Source organism: Ochotona curzoniae, unplaced genomic scaffold (genome assembly GCF_017591425.1).
Source record: "Ochotona curzoniae isolate NIBS_2020 unplaced genomic scaffold, NIBS_Ocur_1.0 scaffold_1852, whole genome shotgun sequence".
Classification (NCBI taxonomy): domain Eukaryota; kingdom Metazoa; phylum Chordata; class Mammalia; order Lagomorpha; family Ochotonidae; genus Ochotona; species Ochotona curzoniae.
The window spans coordinates 23927961-23952811 of NW_024467087.1; the positions used below are offsets into that span (position 1 = coordinate 23927961).

Consider the following 24851-nt stretch of genomic DNA (forward strand, 5'->3'; position numbering starts at 1 on the left):
ATGTATGCAGCATCCCAAGGCTTTGGGCCATGCTCCTCTGCTTTCCCAGGCCACAAACAGGGAGTTGGATGGGAAGTGGAATAGCCAAGATACGAACCGGCACCCCTATAGGATCCTGGTGCATGCAAGGCTAGGATTTTAGCCACTACCATGCCAGGTTTATTCATTTACATATTTTTGCTAAATTATAGTTAGTTACAGTAACTGCTCCCACTACTTGAAGTTTAATTAACAAAACCACAAGAATAAAATCTACTTAGGACAAGGATTACACTGAGAAAAAAGGCAAGTATGAGACCTAGTATCTAAAGACATGGTTTAGAATGCCACTATCCCATATTGCAGTACCTGGATTTAAGTCATGGCTCCATTCCAAACTTCAGTTGCCTGCTAACAGCAATATGGGAGGCAGCAGGTGACAATTCAAGTAGTTGGGCTGCCACCACCCATGTGGGAGACCTTGACTGAGTTTCTGATTTACAGCTTCAGGCCTGGACCTGTCCCAGCCAGTGTAGAATGAACCAGTGAATACCAGTCCTCTCTCTTGGTCATGTTTCTCATAAACATATAAAGTCTTTCCAAAAGAACTCATCTTGTTTATCTCTAAACTCAAGCATATGATGGGAAAAACAGGCAGATGTAGCGAGATGAACATTTTTACACATCCACACTGACGGCAGGTTCATGGAAATTCATTCAGCTCACCTTGTCTTTTCTCTCCTTTTATGTCTACAGCTATGAAAAACATATACAGGCTTTCTATATATGCCAGTATTTAGAAAAAAGTACATTTCCCAGTCTTATTACTAATATACTGTCTCCTGGCCCATTTATTCCTCCACCATGCTCAATCACCCATAGTTTCTCATTTTTTAATTCATTTGTTGCTGAAAGCTAATGGAATGTGTCATAGAAACAACCTGTTTTGGCTGACCACAACTTCATGCTAATATATACAATTGTTGCTCAATAATATTTATTGCTGATTTCAAAATACATTTCATTTGTAAGTTTTCCTCAATCTTCAAATTTTTAATAATAGAAATTACCTCACTTTTACCAGAGGAATATTACAATTGACCTAATCTGTCAGCTAGTTGTACCAAGCACTGAGGATCTAAAGTGACAACAGAAGCCAGTTTACAATGGGTTTAAGGAGGAAGAAGAGATAAAGACAAAGAGCCAGTAGAGTCTGTGTTTTCCCAAAGTTAAGCTATAAATAGATGAGGCTGCAAGAAAGTGATCCAGCGATTTTAAAAACTGAAGGGAAGGAACCACTGGAAAGGAAGATAACAGCAAACTTCTGAAGAAAGGAAAGAAGGTCTTCATATATATCAGACCAAGCATAAATGTCATTTAATCATCACACAGGCCTTGTCAGGTAGTTGGATTATTTTCCTTTCCAAAGCAGGAATTTGTGGTAACACATTAAGAATTTTTCTGAATGTCCACAAGCTAATAAGTTACAAAGCCAATACTGAAATCCAAGTCTGTCAAAAATCCAGTGTTCTTTTGTCTTATACCTGGGCCTAATTCTAAAATATTCCCAATCCCCCAATTTTTGGAGCACCGATATAACACTTCAAGTGGAAAATTTCACATCCAACCTAATGTGGTGAATTCACAGTCAAAATGAAAGCACATCAAAAATACCATATAAAGTTATGTTCAAGGTATATATACAAGTTGTATATAAAACAAATGAATTTTGTTTTTAGATGTGGATATTCCTAAGGTATCTCATTATAGATACACAAATATCCCAAATCTGAAATCTGAAACCTGTAGTAGTTCCTTTTCCAAATATTTTGGATAAAAGATACGCAATTGTACTAAATTCTCAGCAACCAAGAACATGAAAAAGAGATAAGAAAAGAAAGCAAGTTTGCAGATAAGGGAATGTGCAGATGAAAGAAAGGACGGGATTTAGGCTTCTTGGCTTCTAATGTTTACTTGCAGCTTAAAATCAGATTATCTTCTGAAAGTGAGGGGAATGCACGTGAGTACAATGAATATGAGGTAAAAAATTTAGGTAGGCCTAAAATAACGATTTTGCATAATGGAGTGTCTTATGCCATAAGAGAGGTCAAAATGAAGTTGAAATCATATCTTCCCTCTTTTCTAATCTGTATGAGAGCAATCTCTCCTGCCTCTGAACAGCATCACTCTTATGGTTCATCATTTGACAAACTCCAACATAAATCCACAAAAGTACACGGGCTAGCTCGGTCCAATCACTCTCTGTACACTAGATAATTAGTTCCTAGAAACCAGGGCCCATATTTTCCAACTACTGATATGTCCTAACAATACCTAGTAATGGTGTCTAACTTTTTTTTCCTTCTAGAAGATTACAAAAAGGGAAAAACCAAGAGAACAGTATCAAGGCCAACACAGAGATAACATGAAAGCACTGTTTGCTTCCAAAAGCTCACTGCTCTGCTGGTGACTATAAAATAAAAACCAAGGTATTCCAGAATCTGGACCTAACTTTGATTTCTAGCATCATGCCCAATGTTCTACACATTATCCATCTCCACACCTTTGGCAACATATTTCTCCTATCTCTGCCTGCCCAAATCTTGCCCATTTATAAAGAACTAGCTCAGATGCTACTTCTTCCATAAAGTCTTGCTCATTCCTACTCTCAGGCAGGAAGGAAGGTCTACACTATGTTCTTACAAACATCAGTCTGTTAGTTTACTTGGACATGTAATACATTTAGTTTTATGCCTGTCCAATTTCTTCCACTTCCATCCTTGAAATTATGGACTGTATCCTAGTCCAGGGTATCTCTCCCACAATCTATTTATCTGAAAAGGCTAGAAATTAAAATGTAATACCTAAAATCTTAAACCCTGCCTTACTGCCCCACCAGTGTTTTATATTTTTTAGATCCCAATATCTCTTTAAAACCACTCTTGTTATTGACTATAGAAAGATTACAAACAGGTAACCAAGAAGGAATTCTTTAACATAGAAAGAAAAAAAGTAGAAAAAATAGAACGTTTTCAAGTTTCAATAATAAAAATGGTTAGATACACTGCAGTACATTTGCTTGATGTAGAACCAATAAAAGCTGGTAGAACAAACAGAAGCTGAATTGTATAAATATAAGGAAAATTTACAGATGGTAAGAAGCAAAATATGAAAATGTCTATATTACAGCTGGGCAAAAATTGCATGCAAATATGTGACAATGAGAAAAAATGCTACAAAATTAAGTCAGCTGCTTGTTATAGAAATGTAATTGAAGAAAAATTGATTCTGTTATAAACACACACACTGATACACAATACCAACACTTCTCTTAAGTGGTAAAGTTTTCTTTTTGAAAGAAAAAAGATATGACCAACATTAAAGTATGCAGTCCATTGAATTTCTACACTGCATAAAGGTAGAACAATGCAAATTCACCGAAGGCAATTTGCTCTATACTCCTCAGACATTAGGTGATGTCTGTCACCTGGTACAGAGTAGCCAACAATGCTGCTAAATACCCTACAACTCGTACAACAGGACCCTCTCCCCTCCTCAACCAAGAGTTAATGAAGCCAAAACATTAAGACTGCAGCCTTTGGAGAAACTGTGATTGACAATGTTCCATTTTGTTAGTCTCTGGAAACTAGTCACCTTGTTCTAGGCCTAAGGCACAAAACATAAAAATGAAAGAACAAGTACCAAGCATAGACACTCTGAACTAGCCATTTTCAAATTTTTTATCCTGTGCTCAGTATCTTGGAGTAAATCAAGCTCTGAAGCTACATAGCATCAATTATTTTGAAGACATCAGAGGTCATTATTACAGCAAGCCCATGCCATAACATATGACTCTTAGAGAAACATTTGAATTTCCTGTAGTGAGTTTTTATAACTTCAATAATAACTTTAATAATAGGGCTTATTGTAAAAAAATGCAGACAGAAAAAAAAATTCTAACAAAATACTGATTCAATGATACATTAACAATTAGAATATAAAAATAACTTCTAAAAACCATGATACATCTTCAATTATGAATTTGACCAATTCAATACACAGTAAAATATCTACCATGTACATAGTCTTACACAAATTTAGAACATTTTGTTATACATAAGATATAAATATGACATATGCTGTAAGCTAATATTGAACATCTTTCCAACCTTTTTAGATACATCTTGTTTCGATTCTTGTACTGGGGACTCATTTCCGTCTTTGTGGGCAGTGTTCTCTGGTTCCTGTTTTAGAAAGAAAAAAAATAGAGACCAAACTGTAAATTACTTCTGTGAAAATCTGCCAAAACTGAACACATATGAGAAAATATAGTATTCATAAACCGAAGGTCTTTAAAGGGTTTAGATATTTGTATACTGATTCATACTCATGGATTTTATGTCAATGGAGACAATGTGATGTACACAAGAAAAGTTACCAATCAGCAACTCTTCATTTTTCTACTGTAAAAAGGTGTTTACCTCCAACCATGAAAATTTGCTGAATTTTTAATATTAAAAAAGTTGTAACGGAAGGTGAGAACTTCTAAGTACTTCTGTAGATGAAAAGGATGAAAGATTTAAGAATAGGGTTGAATCAGAATTCTTAGTTTTCCTACAGTATTGGTCTATAAATGTATATACATATGTATAAATATAAATGTGGATAAATATAAGTAGGTAACACAGAAAATCATATTCAGACAGCAGTTTTCTTACAACTCTGCAAGCTTTGGATAAAATGAATAAAGACAACCACAAATTAAATAAAACCTTCAAAATAGTATCAGATGAAAAAGATCAAACCCACCAAAAATACATATATATCTACGTATACATTTATATATACATACGTACATATATATATATAATTGGGAGGTCAGAGATAGTAAAAATGGATATTGCATTTCTGCTAGAAAAAATTAAGAGTAAAATAAGACAGTCATATATTCATAATCTGTAACAAAATTACTTTCCATCTTAAGCTGCTCTTATAATGATAGAAATATAGAAATTAGATGGCTATAATCAATATTGAGAAAAACGCCCAATCCTCAGTGTAAATCAATTTACTAGAAGGTCATTATAACCATTTTGACAGATATGTGACCCAAGGCACACAGGATGCAGGTAAGTATCAAGTGGTATTAGGGATAGATGTTTGGCACAATTAATAAATTGCCCACTTGGGCAATTTTATTGGAGTGTCTGCTTTGAGTCCTGGCTGTTCTATATTTGATCCAGTTTCCTGTTAATAATGTAGATCATGGGAGGCAACAGATGATGGCTCAAATACTGAGTCCTTGTCACCCACATGTGAATTCTAGATTGACATAGGCACCTGGCTTTGGTGTGGCTGAGCGCTGGCCACTGCGGGCATTTAGGGAGAAAAGCAGCAGAAGGAAGAGCTGAATCTCTCTCCTCTTCCCCAGTATTTCTTTCAAATATAATGAAAATAAGTAAATGAGGACATTTGCAAAGTATAGAAAGTTGGAACGATTTTTAAAAATTATTTACAAAAGGTACACAAACACAAGTATCAGGGTATGTTCATGATGGGCTTTAGACAAAATTAATCCAGAGATTACTGCAGTGCTTAAGATTCAATGTGATAATGAAATTCCTACGGGAGTTAACAACAGATCTGATCTGAAAAGCATTTTTACTAAATTTCTCCACATTTGGAGAACACTAACAATCTTATGTAGATTGTTCTAGAAGACAGTTATCCCATGGTATCTTTAGTTTTATGCAAAATTCAAATTCCACTGTGGCTCATGAGTGCCTGATATGGTCCCTGCCTGCATCTGACATCTATATTTCTCAGCTCCATCTCTCACCATTTCTAATTATGCTATGACCTAGTGGATCGCTCCTTGATCTCAGTCAAGTGTTATTATTATTATTTTTTTTACCAGAAAAGCCTTTATTGATGATTTTAAACAGTTTAACCTCCCCTTGACCTTCTGTCGCAATATTTTATTTTCTTTACCTTTGGTGCACCTACCACCATTTGAAATGACCGTATTTACTTGCTCATTCTTTTGTCTCATTTAACTAACTAGAATGTAAGCTCCAGGAGAGCAAGGAACTTGTTTGTTCTATCACCATTTGCCCAGTTCTTAAAAGAGTACCTGGCACTAAGTTATCATTTGCTAAATGAATACTGTTAAAGATGCACAGTTTTTTAGTTAATAAATATATCTTTTAAAAATGCATTTACTGGGCCCGGTGGCGTGGTCTAGCGGCTTAAGTCCTCATCTTGAACGCACCAGGATCCCATATGGGCACCGGTTCTAATCCCAGCAGTTCTACTTCCCATTGAGCTCCCTGCTTGTGGCCCGGGAAAGCAGTCAAGGATGGCCTAAAGCTTTGGGACCCTGGGCCCGTGTGAGATACCTGGAGGAAGTTCCTGGATCCTGGCTTTGGATCGGCATAGCATTGGCCAATGCGCTCACTTGGGGAATGAATCATCGGACAGAAGATCTTCCTCTCTGTCTCTCCTCCTCTCTGTCTATCTGACTTTCCAATAAATAAATAAATCTTTAAAAAAATGCATTTACTTTGAAAGACAGAGTGACAGAAAAGACACACACAAACACAACTTCCATCTGTTGTTCACTTTCAGAGTGGACACATAGCCAGGGTGTGGGTCAGGTGGAAGCCTATCAATTAAGTATTCTTAACCAGTCCTTCTTGTAACACCCAAATCAAACACTGGGATAAAGGGACAACAAGCAGGCACCTGCAGTCAACCAACATCAACCAGACTATGGCTGAGATACTCCTAATTTATCATCATCTTTTGAAGATGGACTATCCCATTACTATTATGCAGTATTTAACTAAATACTAGCTCTCCTCCCAACCAAAAAGGCCATTTCCCTATCCTGTGCCTTTCACAATATCAGAAACACACTTCCTTAAAAGGTATAGTAAATTGTCTAATATTCAGAAATTCACATCACAGTTATGCTCCATCTGCACTAGATTTTAGAAAGATGCTAATATCCTTCTCATGGTATTTGATCATAAGATTTGAGATTTATAATTTTAATAATCCTACCTGGAAGTTTGTGAAAATTCATTTCATAAAATATTTGTATGAAAATAATCTATAATCACAGAAATCTTCATTACCATTTATTAAAGATCATTAAATTAAAAGCATTAATTATAAAAAAATTCAAGTCACTCCTAGCTTTTACTAATGTGGGAGGTGAAGTTAGTTAGAGCACCCAAAGTGAAATTACAAAAACAAAACAAAACAAAACAAAAAAACACAGAGGGACCAGCATGATGGCCTAGTGGCTAAATCCTCACTTTGTAACCACCAGCATCCCATATGGGCGCCGGTTCATGTCCCTGCAGCTCCACTTCCCATCCAGCTCCCTGCTTGTGGCCTAGGAAAGCAGTCAAGGATGGTCCAAAGCCTTGGGACCCTGCAAACATGTGGGAGACCGGAAGAAGCTCCTGCAGGGCTCTTGGCTTTGGACTGGCTTGGCTCTGGCCGTTGTAACCACCTGGGGAGTGAACCACTGGATGGAAGAACTTTTCCAATAAAAATAAATAAATTTTAAAAAAAATAGAAATGAAATGTGGCTTTTCCTTTTTTTTTTTTTTTGTGGAGAAAAAAAGAGAGACAGGCACTCCAAACTGGCTATTATACCACCTATCATTCCCTTGTAATACTTCCTTTTGATTGTGTCTCATGTCTTGGATTCTGTCCCTTAATAGGTTTCTCTGGACTTATGTTTCTTTGTTCCAAACTCTCTTCCACCTTTCCACCAGTTTTCTTAATTCCCTAGCAAAAGTTATTAAAAACCTGTACTATCTAGTGCAGTTGTAAAACATAAATTTGACTTCATATTTCCTTCCTCAAAATTTAAAAACCGGAGTTTTTGATCTGATATTCAAGGCTCATCACAACCTGGCTCCAGTGTACTTTTCTAATATCTTCCACTAAAATTTTTTTATACCAGTAAATAACATTGCTGTTTCAATATCCATGTCAGGTTCATGCTTTCAAATTCCATTTCTTTAGATATTAATTAGTATACACTATCTCCTAACTGTGCTTTCTCCATTTCCTTTACTGACACAAAGTTTTCAATTTTCAAAGCCCAGCATAAGTTTTACTTCCACCCTGAAACATTTCCCTATTCCGTGTAATAAAGCTCTTGTGTCTGTTCTTTTCTTCCGCTAGCTCTTCCAAACTCCTTGTAGGATTTAATGTACCGGACCGCTTAGCCGGTAGCATGGACACGGCATGGACACGGCGAGGGTCAGGGAATCAGACACCGACAGGAGACCAGTAGTGGTGGAAGAGGTCTCTCTCAGCCTCCCTTTATTCAGCCATATATACCTTTCCCCCAAGCCTCTAGCAGAACAATCGGATGCTAATGAGTCTGACAGACAAGGTGCCACTAGCCTCCAAGCCATTTCCTGCAGGAGCCAAGCTTAACAAATGCTAATCAACTCCTCAGCCCACAACAATTTAACACCTATAAATATCAAGATATCTTATTTGTATATCACCCCCTGGGGTACTGGTCTCTTTAGTGAGACTGTTAAATCATCAAAAAATATCACACAGCAAATCTCTGTATTAGTTATGACATCAGTGCATATATTGTTGCACACAACATGTGCTTAATATCCTCAGTGTATCTCCACCACAGAGGACTACTTGGCAATACAAACAAACGTATCATTGGTGGACAAAATGGATATATCTCATACATTCAGCTGATCTCAAAGGTCACATAATATATGATTTCAAGTACAAAATCTTCTCAAAATAACAAAATTACAAATGGAAAGCAAATTTAGGAATGGTGTGAAGGGTGCAGTGCATGTGGCTATAGAGGGGCAGGACAAGGGAGAGCAGTATGATGATGAGGTCGTCTGCATCTTGATTGTGCTAGTGGCTTTATGAGCATTCACATGTGATACACTGACACAGAAACTCACTTTGTACCCAATTCTGTGGTTAGATATAGTCACTGGGAAAACTGGGCAAAGGATACGCAGGATATCTTTGTACTTGCTTTGAAGCTTCCTGTGACTCCATATTTCAAAATCAAAACTTAAAAACGGGATAACATCCAACTCCATATTTATTTATTAAATAGGTACTTTATTTTACTTAAGCTAAGTAAACTTATAATTTCTTGGATAAACTGAATTCCCCAAATCTACTTGTTAAAATCTCAAAATCTTAGAGCTAAGTGGTTTTTCAAACTTATAAGCTAAACTTCAATACCTTCTATACTCTTGGGTGCATGACTACATAGGCAGATAGCTACATTTTAAACCACAAATAGATATTTTAAGAGATACTTGAAAATAGAATTAAAACATAGGTTTACTTTGGTACAAAACATTTAAAAATTCATGTATAGCTTTTTCATACTACCTATTGTGAATGAACTTCTTGAAGACTGAGTACCTGCTGCTCCAAGTAAATTTAACCAATGTACATGATATTATTTATAGATTCTTTTTCTTAGGGTTGCACAATGAGTTAAGATGTTGTCTGTGACATCAGCATCCCATGATTTGAATCCTGGTTGCTCTGCTTCTAATCCAGCTCCTTGTTATTGTGCTTGGGACAGCAGCAAAAACAAAAAACAAAAAACAAAACAAACAAAAAAAGAACCAAGTGATGAGGTGTTGTTACTCATAGGGAAGACCTGGATAGAGTTTCAGGTTCCTGGTTTTGGTCTGGCCTAGCCCTGGCTGCTGTGCTCATTTGGTGAGTAAACCAGGTGATGGAAGACGTCTCTCTGTGCTTCTTCTCTAACTCTGTCTCTTCCTCTCTAACTCTGCCTTTCAAACAAATAAATAAATCTTGGAAAAGCCAAATATTTGAAAAAGATTTATATATATGTAAAGCACGTACAGATTAAAATAAAAATTTTAAAAACTATTTTGATTAAACAGCTTATAAATACAGAACACCTTTTATAACACAGAATATTATTTATTTATTTATTTATTATTTTTTATTGGAAAGGCGGATGTACAGAGAGGAGAGACAGAGAGGAAGATCTTCCATCCAATGATTCACTCCCCAAGTGAGCGCAACAGGCCGATACTATGCCGATCCGAAGCCAGGAGCCTCTTCCGGGTCTCCCACGCGGGTGCAGGTTCCCAAAGCTTTGGGCTGTCCTCGACTGCCTTCCCAGGCCACGGGCAGGGAGCTGGAAGGGAAGCGGGGCTGCCGGGATTAGAACCGGCGCCCATATGGGATCCCGGGCGTGCAAGGCGAGGACCTTTAACCACTTGCGCCACTGCACCGGGCCCAACACAGAATATTATAACTTTTCTTAAGCGCTCAGTGAAGAATCACTTCTAGGGCCTGGCAGCATGGCCTAGCGGCTTAAGTCCTCACCTTGAATGCGCCAGGATCCCATATGGGCGCCAGTTCTAATCCCAGCAGCTCCACTTCCCATCCAGCTCCCTGCTTGTGGCCTGCGAAAGCAGTCGAGAATGGCCCAAAGCCTTGGGACCCTGCACCCGTGTGGGAGACCCGGAAGAAGTTCCTGGATCCTGGCTTCGGATTGGCATAGCATCGGCCATTGCACTCACTTGGGGAGTGAATCATTGGACGGAAGATCTTCCTCTCTGTCTCTCCTCCTCTCTGTATATCTGACTTCCCAATAAATAAAATAAATCTTAAAGCTTAAAAAAAAAAAGGAATCACTTCTATTAACTGTTGAATCTCTTGCATATTTTTCTTCATTTTCATTCAAATATCTCCCTGTCACAGATAACTGATATCCCATAGTTTCTTCTTGCCTTGACATTACCTAAAGTTTTACCATTCATGTATCTCTCAATGACCTATCTCTAACCAATCTGTAAATACTGTATTTTCTTTTTTATATATTTTAAAAATTTATTTATTTTTATGGGAAAGTCAGATATACAGAGAGGAGGGGAGACAGAGAGGAAGATCTTTCATCTGCTGATTCACTCCCCAAGCAGCTGCAATGGCTGGAGCTAAGCTCAATCCAAAGCCAGGAGCCAGGAGCCTCTTCTGTGTCTCTTTCACAGGTGCAGGGTCCAAAGGCTTTGGGCCATCCTTGACTGCTTTCCCAGGCCACAAGTAGGGAGCTGGATGGGAAGTGGGGCTGCTGGGATTGGAACCTGGACCCATATGGGATCCTGGGGCATACAAGGCAAAGACTTTAGTCTCTAGGTTATTGCACTGGGCCCCTGTATATATTTTCTATGGCTTATTTATCCCCAAGTACTAAAGTACTAGGACTGAAACTTATCCAAGTGTTTGTGTACAATAAATTCATTCATTTCTACTACTATGGAATGTTCTACACACACACCCATAATCACAATACAATTTGTCAAAGTGACTGGTTTGCAATGTATGTACATATTAGGTAGATATACTTGATATACTTAATATACTTAATAGATATGGACACAGGCACACAAGCATACACATACAAATATATAATCTATTTGATAAGAATAGCTCAGGTTGGCAATAGTATTGTATTTTAAATTGCCCTTGATGCAATAATGTCAATACCAAACTCCTCTGCTAGGATTTAAAACTGAGACTGAGCTTTATGTATTGTGAAGTTATCAATAAATGTGTCTACAAGTATATAAGTGCTTGGGTTACTTCACAGGTTTTAATTTCTCACTTAATATATATCCAGAGGTATTGTATAATATTTTTTATTCTAGAAATGATACAAATAAAAATGAGTATAAATGTAAAATTAGTAAAAGTTAAAATCTAAAATCTCTTTTATAACATTTAATTAGCTATTTCAATAGTACCCAATTATACCCAATAGGGGTAATGTGACAATGTTATTACAACAACAACAACAAAAAAAATGAAGCAAAAGCAAGAAATTGTATACAATCTCTAAAAATACCTTCAAAAAGGCACAACTTACTTTAAATGTTGAAAGCCCGACTTTTTCTGGAGACCTGTTCAGAAAATAAAAGGAGGCATTGAATATCGGAGATGAGAAGAGAAACACTTGTACATGGTTTATTAAAATTCAATCTACATGTTAAAAACATGTATATAGTTTCTGACTGGAAAGTCCTGCTTCATAAAAGGCAATGTAGAAACCAGTAAAAAGCAGAGAAAAAGTGACTTACACATAATCTTACCACCTGGACTAGAGATTCAAGTATGTAATAAAGATATATAACATAACATCCTTGTAAATAAAAATGTATGCATCCTTAATGACAAATTTCCCTAAAATAAATTTTTAAAGAAGTGTAAATACAGGTCAACAGTATGTAAACTTCTCTGAATTTTGAGAAACTTTCAAACTGTTATCTAACCTTTGAACCAGTTTGTTCTCCCACTGCTGTATGAGTACTTGTTATTGATAGCCCTGCCAAAAGTGAGTATCATTTTAAAATATTTTACCAATTTGACAGGCAAAAGAATATCTCATTGTTGTAACTTGTATTTTGATTTTAGTGTATGCATTACACATTTATATTGTTTTTGAAAAAAGATACTTTTGTTCTCAGCTACATTTTCTACTAGAGCGAAACTCTTTAAATGGACTACTCCAGATACATACATAATAATTGTAAAAAGCAACTTTCACCAATTATTTTTATCCCTTCCTTCAAATATTTGCTTCCAAGTTGGAATAGAATGATAATGGCTTCAAAGCATAAGGGAGAGACACCCTATGGCCATTTACTGACTTTGACGTTATATGGTCAGAAATAGTACAAAATGATTTTAAATAATATGCCATCCCTAAATTTCTCTTTATAAAGTGATATGATTATATATATCATAAATCTTTGGGCTGAAAAGCACCTTTTAGACCATCTAATCTCATAGCCTCCTTTTACAGATAAAGAAATAGGTCCCAAGAGATTAAGTAACTTTTTTTTCTGAAAGTCTAATTTAGAGACAACAAAGAGAAGCATCAAGTACTCCTACCATATTCTTTGCATACCAAATTGAGCAATGACACTGGTGTAGAAATCCTTGATCTCCAGTCAAAACTCAGTTGGATAAAAACATCACATTTGCATAACAAGTAATCAGTTTACTTAATACACATTTATGGAATGCCCATTATGTACCAGGACTAGAGACAATGGTTTTTTTTTAAAACTTGATTAAAGGTTTTGCTTTTTGGAAAAAAAAAAAAAGTAGCTATCTAGAGTGTTTGGTCAATATATATTTGTGTAACAAATGACAACTTCTAGAACAGAAAACTTTTATATCAACAATTATCTGGCTCTCCCTAACACACTTATTCAGAGTTGATTAGGACCAAGGCTATTCACATTTCTCTTAAAAAAAATTCTTTACAAATGGATGCCTAATTAATACAAGTAAAATCAAAAAAACAACAAAAAAGCTTTCCTAAAACACCAACCAAAAAAACCTTGGAGATCAAATTTCCATGTGGTGCACATTCTGAGTATAACTCAGGAACACTGCCAGCAACACAAGTGTAAAGTCAACAGAAGATGGGATCAAAACAATGAGGGTCCCGAATGAGGCAGAGAAGAAAAGAAAGGGGGTAGGTGCTGTGGCATAGCAGCTTAAGTTGTCACTTGTGACAGACACCAATGCCACACATCACAGCACTGGTATTCTACTTCAGGCTTTAATCCAGCTTCCTGTTAATGTGCTGTGCTGGAGTGGTTGGGCTCTAATCATCCATATGGGAGATCCAGTGGAGTTCCTGGTTCCTGTTTTCAGTCTGCTCAACCATGGCTGTTGGACGCAAATCAGTGGATGCTACACCTGTGTCTATGTGCGTGCGTGTTGCACTGCTTTTTAAATAAATGACTAAATATTTTTTTTAAACTGTTGACATATGTCTTGTTAGAGTTATAGAGTTAGACTACCCAAAAAACAGCCAGGTTCTGCAAAATCAGGCTTCAACGCTACAAACTGCTGAATGCTAAGATTAAAACAGACATGAGACAGCTGAATAGTAATCTATAGCCATTTTAAGGTGTATAGAACCCAGCTGTATATAAACCAACAATTGTAATGTCAATGTAGAAGTCATAGGATGTAGTTCAGAACTTGCACTCTTTTTTCTCTCTCTCTCTCTTTTAACATGCTGGTTACACAATACCATGTCAACTAATTCCATTATGTTATAAATTGTTACTGATGTAATGTTGGGACTTTTAATTGATTAGGATGATACTCTGTTGGCTCTACCTTCAGACCAGAGATGGTCTCCCCAAGGAACCGTTGAACTTATCTGGACAATAAGATGCTGGACTCTATGCTTGGTAGATGCTTGCAAGGAAAGAATCTCAACTGAATTTGAACTGTGGTTATGCAACAAGGTGGAAGAACCCACCATGGGGGCGGGCGGGTTTTGGGGAGGGGAGGGGGGAATCCCAGTGCCAATAAAACTGTGTCACATAATGCAATATAATCAATAATAAAATAAAATAAAATAAAATAAAAGAGCAGGCGAGGTAGCACTGTGGCATCTCAGGTTAAACAGCTGCTTTTAGTGCAGAATCCCACAACGGCACTGGTTCGAGTCCCAGCTGTTGCACTTCCAATCCAGTTCACTGCTAATGTACCTGGGAAAGCAGCAGAAAATGGCCCATGTGGGAAACCCAGATGAAGCTCCTGGCTCCTGGCTCTGGCCTGGCACATCTCCAGCCACTACAGCCATTTGGGAAGTGAACTAGCAGATAAAAGTTCTCTCTCTCTCTCTCCCACCTTAACTTTGCCTTTTAAGTAAACTTAAACTTTGAAGTAATATTTATATCGCCTTTTATAAATTTGCCTTTTAAGTGAAAATATACACATACATATTATATATTTTCAAAAGGTACTGTGGGAAAGAAATCTGACTTTCCTATGACTGTTGCATCCAGGTTTTATAGATTCCTGAAAAAAAAAGAAAAAGAATTGGATGCCACACTTAGCTCTTATATGTAACTATTTTCAAGAACAGCATTTTCTGGTTATTGATCTAAAGCATCTAAATTATTGAGACATGGAATTATTCCAGATTGAGTCTGGCAGTGCTTTACATTAACCATGCATATTTCTTATTACTTTCTTTGAAATAAGGAGGCATAGTGAAAACAGGCGTTCAAACAGATAAAACTTCCTTGACTACTGTTTCTACCATTTACTCTATGAGTGGTCAAAGCTCTTAATCATTTGAAAATTCTCCAAGCTTCAGTCTCCTCCTTTACAAAACAAAAAGTGTGTGTGAGTGTGTGTGTGTGTGTGTGTTTGTTTGTGTGGTGGGGGATAAGAACTTTTTAGGGCTGCTATGAGGATTAAACAGGTGTATAAAGGGTACATGATAAACAGTAACTTCTTAAAGCTTTTAATCGTTCTAGGTTTCTCAAAGGCCCTCTAACAGTCTGGCCGTAGTGGGAAGACTGAAAAAAAAATTTAGAACACAGAGAGGTACTCTTCAGTCTACTAAGCTCAAGTCCCTTTAACAAGAGGGAACATGACAAGCAACCAACCCATCCAGCAACCCAGATTACACTGTGCTAGTGATTAACACGGGATTCTATCAGCAACTGGTGATTTCGTTAAACAAAAATGGGTAACATCATGTCTGAAGCCTATTTTAAGTGTTACAAAGTTAAGGTCCTGGTAGGTAGTAAAACATTTCTAGCTACTACTATAGCTTCTTCAAATCTATTAAGACTACGATACAGGTCAGTCTGTAAGACCAAAATTCTTTTCTGATAATAAAACAAATTCTTTTAGAGATTTACTTATTTTTGAAAGAGTTATAGAGGCCCGGGTATGAAAACCTAGTCACTTGGGGCCCGGCGCGGTGGCGCAAGTGGTTAAAGGTCCTCACCTTGCACGCCCGGGATCCCATATGGGCGCCGGTTCTAATCCTGGCAGCCCCGCTTCCCTTCCAGCTCCCTGCCTGTGGCCCGGGAAAGCAGCAGAGGACGGCCCAAAGCTTTGGGACCCTGCACCTGCGTGGGAGACCCCGAAGAGGCTCCTGGCTTCAGATGGGCATAGCATCAGCCGTTGCGCTCACTTGGGGAGTGAATCATCGGACGGAAGATCTTCCTCTCTGTCTCTCCTCTCTGTATATCCGTCTTTCCAATATAAATAAATAAATAAATCTTAAAAAAAAATTAAAAAAAAAAAAAGAAAAAAGAAAACCTAGTCACTTAATCCTCGCCTTGCATATGCTGGGATCCCATATGGCTGCTGGTTTGTACCCTATTGGCTCCACTTCCTTCCAGCTCCCTGCTTGTGGCCTGGGAAAGTAGTTGAGGATGGCCCGAAGTCTTGGGACCCTGCACCCATGTGGGAGACCCAGAGGAAGCTCCTGGCTCCTGGCTTTGTATCAGCTCAGCTCCAGCTGTCGTGGCCACTTGGGGAGTGAACCAGCGGATGGAATATCTTTCTCTTTGTAGATCTGCCTTTCTAACAAAAATAAATCTTTAAAAAAGTTACAGAGGGAGGGAGAAGAAGGGGGGGAGAGGGTAAGAGTAGAAAGGGATGGGAGGGAGGAGGAGAGAGAGGGAGAGTGGGAAAGAGATTAATTTAACATTTTGTTCACATATGCATTCAATAGCCAGAGCTGAGCTAGGCTGAAGCCAGGAACCCGGAGCCCAGAACCCAATCCCAGTCTTCCCATGTGGATGGCAGGGACACAAGTACTTGACTCACCACCTGTGACCTCCTGGGGTGTGCATTAGTGGGAAGATAGAAGCAGAGTGAAGCGAGGACTAGAAAGCTAGGTAATCTGCAGGTATTCCCATCAGTAGCTCAAGTGCTAGGCTAAACGTCTGTCTTTGTGATACATTTTTTGGTTCATTTACGGAACATCAGAACCTAGTAAAAAATGAAGCTATGCACAATTTGCAAAGTTGCTTAATGATTTGAGAGGAAAAGAAAAATTCTTTTCACCTTAAGCAGCAGTAAATCATGATTTAGTATCCCCCATGAGGCTTTCCTAATAAGGACCTTGTAAATGAACAATAAAGTAATCACCATCATTTATTAAACATGTTTCAAAAACTATGCTAACTTAGCCTGACATATTTTAGTTTCTTTCTCACAACCCTCCTACTAAGTTGTACTCACTTTGTTTTACAGAACAACAGAAACTAAGCCTTGGATCAGAGGAGGTCATTTAAATTGCACAGCTAATAACTAGGCAGGCCCAAATTTGAGCTTGTGAGGTTTGACTCCAGGGCTACTCTCAACCACACTGCAAAACTCTCTCCTTTGTTGGCAAGTTTTTAAAAGAAGGCAGTTATGAAAATATTGTTACTGGTGCTATACATGAGTACCCAAGCAAAAGTGATTAACACTACTTCTAGAGTTGCACTAAACTGATTTAAATGAAAGGCTCTGAATCCTGACCTGCCCTTAACATCTATAATTAACACCTAATTGACCTGGCACTTCCAAATAATGTATGTACATTTTCAGAGAAATAAAGCTTTTCTTTCAGTGCCAAGCTTAGGATAGTATTTTAATACTATTTTTGAATTTAAAATTTCAAAAGCAGCTTATAAATAAGTACATGAATAAGCTAAGCCCTGCAGTTTCAGTAATCTTCCTCTTGCAAATATACAATTTTCCCTTTCTTAATTAGCACAAATACTGCACTATATTTTAATGCAGTAATGCCTAATGCCCTCCAGGGATCCTAAAGTGCAAGGGATTTATTTGCCTACACACTGAGGGACCGACCCTTGGCTATAATGCTAGGAATGTCTGTGCTATACAGTTTTGTTTCCTTCCTCACTTTAAGTAGTCCCTTCTTAAAACTACCTTTAAAAAGTTTCTTCCCAGTGCCTACCTAGTTTTTGGTTCTAATATGCGTTGGACTAGGAAACCAGATTCTCAAGGAACAAGCTAGTGATTCTCATGGTCTCTCCAGGAGACCTTATCACGTGGCTGGCTTTCTTCCTTCCTTTTCTTTCTTTCTTCCCTCCTTCCTTTCTCTTTCTTTCTTTTTTTTTCTTTATTGTTCAGAGGCTTCTAATAGGTTATTTCTTGTTTTCAGTTGTATCTGAGAATGAGAATGGTCATTACCAAAGAAGTGGCCAGCAGGTAAGTAAGGAGTTCCTAATTTTCAGTATCCTTAGACAGCTCAACACTTCTTTGTAACTCAGTTTCAAGGTAGAGAAAATAATACTATATTATTCAGCGTGTTTAATGTGTCTAATGAAAACAACTATTCATTTTCAAGTTTGAGGATGGGAGGGAGAAAAGGGTAAGCAACTTGATGTCAAGAAAATTAAGTTCTACTCTGAGATCTCCTATCATCTAGCCGCAAGATTTGAAAAAAGGGTTTTTAAAATCTCCTTTAATTTTAACGTCATCCTAAATTAGTTGTGGAATGAAGATATCTTTTAAACTAGCATTATCTAGACTTTATATCCTCTAATTTCCCTTAAATTTGAGATATGGTATATGAAATACAGACATAATCTGACACACAGAAACCCAGAAATGTCCAGTAATACTTTGCTACACCCAGTTAACTAAATTTCTTCACAATATTCTGTATACAATAAATACAGCAAATTTGACTTCTCTATTTATAATGGCAAGGTAATTTTCCCTGTAAAAACCCCAAATGCCCACATAAAAGAACTTTTATTATACTTCACACAAGTGGAAACTCTTAGAAAACCCTGAAATTGTATACTTGTTTGTGTGTGTCGGGGTGATAGAACTCATTTTAAAGAAAATTTAGTAAACCAAAAATGAAAGCCTCAAGAGTTCACATTTCATTTCAAATGGCTATATCACAAAAAACTTCAAATTCACATAGTATGCCAATCAGTAAAGCTTTAAGTCATAAATGTGCTTCCTACAAGTTAAACAAAAACATGAGTAAGCTGCTTGCTCACCTAATAGGAAAACCAAACAAAAAAAGTTTTCAAAATATTAATAGTAATTGCAACTACACTAAGTCCTAATTTTTTTTTTGGAATGGTGTATTACAACTGTTCTATTTTAACTATTCTCCCCTCCAGTCTTACAATGGGCGTCCTACATGTACCCTTACAAGTCCATCGTACTGCCACTGAAGTATCTCCTAACAAGGTAGGAAATTATCAGCCTTTTAAATGTTTTGAACTTTTAATTAAACAAATACAAACTCTACGTATGGGGAACAATGAAATTTATATATTTATGTACCTTATATAGTTATTAAATTAAACCAATACACCATTACTTCATATACTAGTACTTTTTTGAGGTGAGAAATCTGAAAAGTCATCTTTTAGCAATTCTAAAATATATAATACATTATCATTAATTAATGTCACAATGCTCTAGAATACATTTCAAATATTTATTCCTCATGTCTTAGGGAAACTGTACCTTTAACTAACAACACCGCATATATCTCTACTCTTCACCCCTGGTAACTATCATTCTATTTTCTTCTACACATTTGACTTTTTAGGTTCCAGATACAAGTGAGATTATTCAGTCTTTATCTTTCTGTTGCTGGCTTTATTTCACTAAGCATCCAGTCCTCCATGTTTGTGTATGTTGGCACAAATGATAAAATAGCCGCCTTTATAATGCTGACTAGCATTGGATCAGGTATGGGAGACTTCAGGAAATTTATGGAAAATACAAATAAAAGATCATTTATTTTGGTGAAAAAATATTTTTAAATTCATGTGTGTTTTTTATAATGTTTTCCCATGAACTTTTAAAAGGCTTGCTTCACGTGCACAGATTTCAAAAACTGTACCAAAAATAAGCTATCTTTTCATCCACTTGAAGTAGCTTTATTACCTTCATATATGGTATATTTTATCCATTCATTTATTAACATTTAGGTTGATTCCATATCTTGCCTATTGTGAATACTTCTGTAATATAAAAAAGAGAGAGTGCAAATAATGTAATGTTTAAGAATGCTGAGGCTGGTGTAATAGCTCAATTGGCTAATCGTCCACCTGCAAGTGTTAGGATCCTATATGGGTGTTGGTTCCTGACCCAGTTGCTCCACTTCCATCCAGATCCCTGCTGGGATCTGGGAAAGCAGCAGAGGATGGTCCAAACCTTTGGAACCCTGTAACCATGTGGCAGACCCAGAGGAATCCCCTGGTTCCTGGCTTCAGATTGGCTCAGCTTCAGCTGTTACAGCCATTTGGGGAGTAGAATAGCAGATGGATGGAAGACCTTTCTCTGTCTTTCTTGTCTGTAAAACTTCTTTTTCAATAAAAATAAATCTTAAAAAAGAATATTGCACTATTACAGTTTGAATGACCAGTGATTACTTTAAACTTTACTGTATATGGGTAGCATAGTCATTTTTTTTCAGCCAATTTTGGTTTATACCTCTTACCTATATTCCCATTAAACTGGGATCTTTTTGATTTTTACTTGTTAAATTTTTTTGGTGAAGTATTAATCCTTTTAAGTATATTATAAAATATATTATCTCAAAAACTAATAAAAAAGAAAGGACAAGGGAAGGAGGATGAGGGAGGTAATACCATTATGCTCTTAGAGTTATTTCCACAAATCACAATGAATCTGCTAAAACTGATTAAAATGTTTAAAAATTAAAAATAATTAAAAATGGGAGTACAGACATCCTTGACATACCGATTTCATTTCCTTTGTCTTATACACTCAGAAGTGGAATTATAAGATCATATGTCAGTCCTATTCTTAGTTTTTTGAGGAAGCTGCATATTGCTTTTCACAGTGGCTGTACTAAGTTACAGTTCCATCAACAATGTACAAGGGTTCCCTTTCTACAGGGCCAACAATACTTACATGCTGTCTTTCTGATTAAGAGCCATTTGAAAAGGTATGAAGTGGTAGTTTAGTTTAATTTACATTCCTTGATAATTACCAATGTTGAGCACTTTTGTTGCGCAGTCTGTGTGCCTTTTTTTGGAGAACTGTCTCTTTAGTTCACCAAATATTTTCAAATCAGGTTATTAATATATGTGTGTGTGTGTATGGTTTTTAAATATACACCTGATTCAAATTTTATTTTTATTTGGTAGTCCCACATTAGAATTTGCTTTTGTTGCCTGTGCTTTTGGGATAAAATAAAAATCTTCATTGTCTAATGTAGAAAACACAACTTTTTATTTTGCAGCAATTTCAAAGTGAAGACAATGTCTATCAACAGTGTTATTAATTTAAACATGACAAGCAATTTTTGAAACATCTTCAAAATAAAGTTTACTTTAAATATATACTGGTATTTTACATAAGAAACCTTATGGCTTACAGATCAATCCCTAAAGTGTTTGCATGGATTCGAGTTTAGGTAGGTATTGAATATAAACACAATTTTCACATTAGCACTTCAGCAACTTTATATGTATATATACGTATTCCATAAAGTTATTTTAACACACACACATTACTGTTCAGTTTATACTAACAAAGCTTGTGTTTCAATATAAAATAAAGTGTGACAGATGCTTTCTCTAGTCTCTATCTACTTAGCATTTTAATTGTAGTTTTCTCTTTTCAGCTAGCATGTTAGTGTTCAGTAGCAATGTATTTCAGTACATTGAACAGCAGCCAATATTTTAAATTTCACATGCTCTGATTAATTTGTAGGATAGATATTACTTTTCCTTCATATCCTAGTTTGATACAATGATAACATTTGTATACCTGCAAATTTCCTTAGAATAATAAGGTCATTACTCCCAAATACAGGTCCCTGGTCACTGGGAGCTGGATCTGGTGACCATACCAGTTGCCAAAGTTGCCCCGTCAGTTTTATCAGAAAGGAAAATATCAAATCCTCTATAAACTCTGACAGAACACTCCTGTATTCATTATAACAGCAGTGAAAATTATACATACACAACAGAAAAGTGACATTTTTACTTAGCCCTTTTAAATGGCTGGACTTTGAAACTTGCTAAATCTGATGTTTTAACATATGAAGATACTATTCACCTATTTTAGGGGAAAAATTTCAAAAGAAAATGTATAGGATCTGGGGTATTTTTTGAGATTTGGATGTAATATAACATTTACTGGTTTTCTATCTCCATCATTAAAAATAAGAATATTATCTATTGATGTAATTTACCTAGGTTAAATAAGCTTATAGTAATCCTTCTAAAAGTCTTCAAAGGAAGTTTCAAAAAAATCAGAAGTCAAAAAAACTTTTTTTAGTCTTTCAAGCAAACTTAAGATCATTTAGACCAATTATTTCATTTTCTGTGTGAGTAATAGGAGTCCAAAAAAGGATCAATTAACTCATTTAATATTTTAAACTACTTATTTATAGACTCTAGAAGTCAGAGTTACACAGAGGAAGAGATCTTCCATCTGCGGGTTCACTTCCCAGATGGCCCCAACAGCCCAGCACTGTCAGGTGCAAAGCTGAAGTCAAAAGCTTCATCAGGGTTTTCCGTGTGGTTGCTGGAGTCCAAACATTTGGGCCATTTTTCCACTGCTTTTCCCAGGAACATGAACAGGAAGCAGGATTGGAAGTGGAGCAGCTTGGATTTAAACCCTTGTCCATATGGGATGTTACCGGCTACAGCACAAATTTGGTCTCTTTAACTACTGCTTTATCATCATTTACCATACACACAGTGACAGATACTAAATATAAAGTAATAATAATAAAAACATATTCCCTGTCAACCTAGAACATATGCTAAAGTCAAAAGGCCTAGTTAAGACTAGGATCCATGGCCTGGTGGCGTGGCCTAGCGGCTAAAAGTCCTCTTCTTGAATGTGCCAGGATCCCATATAGGCGCCGGTTCTAATCCCAGCAGCTCCACTTCCCATCCAGCTCCCTGCTTGTGGCCTGGGAAAGCAGGCAGAATGGCCCAAAGCCTTGGGACCCTGCAACCCATGTGGGATACCCGGAAGAAGTTCCTGGATCCTGGCTTCAGATCGGCATGCATAGCATCAGCCATTGCGCTCACTTGGGGAGTGAAACATCGGACGAAAGATCTTCTCTATCTCTCCTCCTCTCTGTATATCTGACTTTCCAATAAATAAATCAATCTTAAAAAAAAAAAAAAGACTAGGATCCAAATTCCTTTTCTGATTTTAACAATTAACAGACTTTTTAAAAAAATATTTACTGGGGCCACTGTGGTGGCTTAGCAAACTAATCCTCCACCTTTAGCACCAGCATCTCATATGGGTGCCAATTCAAGTCCCAGCTACTCCACTTACCATCCACCTCCCTGCTGGTGGCCTGAGACAGCAGTCAAGGCCCAACTTCTTGGGCCCCTGCACCCATGTGGGAGACGCAGAGGAGGCTCCTGGCTTCTATCTTCAGCTCTAGACATCATGACCATTTGGGGAATGAACCAGCAGACAAAAAGATCTCTTTGTTTCTCCCTCTTTCTTTCTGTAACTCTTTGAAGTAAAATAAGTTAGAGCTCTTAAAAAGAAAAAGGGCTGGCATCATGGCACAGTGGGATAACCCTCTACCCTGTGGTGCCAGCATCCCCTGTGGGCACCAGTTTCTGTTCTGGCTGCTCCGCTTCCAACCCAGCTACTTGCTTGTGGCCTAGGAAGGCAGCGAAGAATGGCTCAAGTCTTTGGGGCCCTACACCTATGTGGGAGGCCCAGAAGAAACTCCTTGCTCCTGGCTTCAGGTCAGCTGAAGTCACTGTGGCCATTTGGGGAGTGAACTTGTAGGTAGAAGATCTCTCCATGTATTTCCTTCCCTCTGTAAAAATCTGCCTTTCAAATGAAAATAATAAATCATTAAAAATAAAAAAGATGTATTTGTTGATTTGAAAGGTGGAGTAGAGAAAGAGAAAGACATTTTCCATCCACTGGTTTACTCCCTAAAGGGTCCCAACTGCACAGGCTAGACGTGGTCAAGACAGGAACCTAGCATCCTTTCAGGTCTCCCATGTAGATGACAAAGGCCCAAGTACTTGAGTAATATTACACTGCCTTCCCAGGCACATTAGCAGGAAACTAGATCAGAAGTACAGCAGTCAGTCACTTATTAAAGCCTTGATTTATCTAGAAGTACCACTATAAATTTCTCAGAGAAAGCTTTAACGTCCCAGAGACTGAAAGGACCCTAAATAAAAGGGCTGCAATTTTGGTTAAACAATAGGAGAACAGGAGCTGAGATCAGAAGACCCAAGTTTTAATCCTGAATCTGTTAATCTATCTGACAATAAAAACATTTTTGGGGGGTTTCCAACTTTTAGACATTTAAGACATCTCAAGCTTAGATAAAATTGGGAGGAAATCATGAAGCATAAATACACCATGCTAACTATGCTCCACAATGACCAATGTCAACAACCTACCCTCTATCGCCTGCCAGATTACTTTAAAGCAAATTCCAGAAATGACTGAACAATTTAGTATGTTTCCTAAAAGGACAAGGATTTCTCTTTAAAACACAACTACAACACCAATGTAAAATTTAGTGATTTCTTATTTTATAGACAATAGACTTCCAAGAAAAGAATGCCTCAGTTTTGTTTTGTGGTCAATAAATTTCAATAAGGGAATGTTATATATTGCAATCCGTTGATATGTCTTTTTTCCATTAATCAGTTAGTGCCCCTTCAATTTCGTCTACTACTTATGTTGAAAAAGCGAGGTTCTTCCTGAATAATTGTTTGTTGTCTGAAATTTTATTAATTGCATCTCCATGGTGACATGTCAAATATTTTTCAGCAAAATGAGGAGACATTGGAGTAATGGAAAAGGTATGCCCCTAAGGAAAATTCCAAAAACCTGTAAGAACAGTATCAAAAAGGTTAGGGCTCAGAAGGCACTGACATTTGAAAAAAATAACAGGGACAAAGATCTCCTGTTATGGAAAACTTACTGATTTAAAACCAGAGTGACAAGAGAATGAGAGAGAAAGAGAGCGAGAGCAAGAGAGAGAAAATGAATATATCTTC

The 24851-nt window shown here is 37.1% G+C and overlaps 1 protein-coding gene across 4 annotated transcripts in view; it reads right to left on the reverse strand.

Moving 5' to 3' along the window:
* WDR44 (WD repeat domain 44) overlaps positions 1-24851 on the reverse strand; it is a 71963-nt gene that overhangs the window by 32097 nt on the left and 15015 nt on the right. For 3 of the 4 annotated variants that reach the window (XM_041000172.1, XM_041000170.1, XM_041000171.1), the window contains 2 exons: positions 11915-11948; positions 4149-4223 (listed from right to left, as the gene is read on the reverse strand). In XM_041000172.1, coding sequence (XP_040856106.1) covers positions 4149-4223; positions 11915-11948 — 109 coding nt within the window. The remainder of the gene's footprint in view (positions 1-4148; positions 4224-11914; positions 11949-24851) is intronic. The other variant, XM_041000173.1, reaches the window with a different exon arrangement.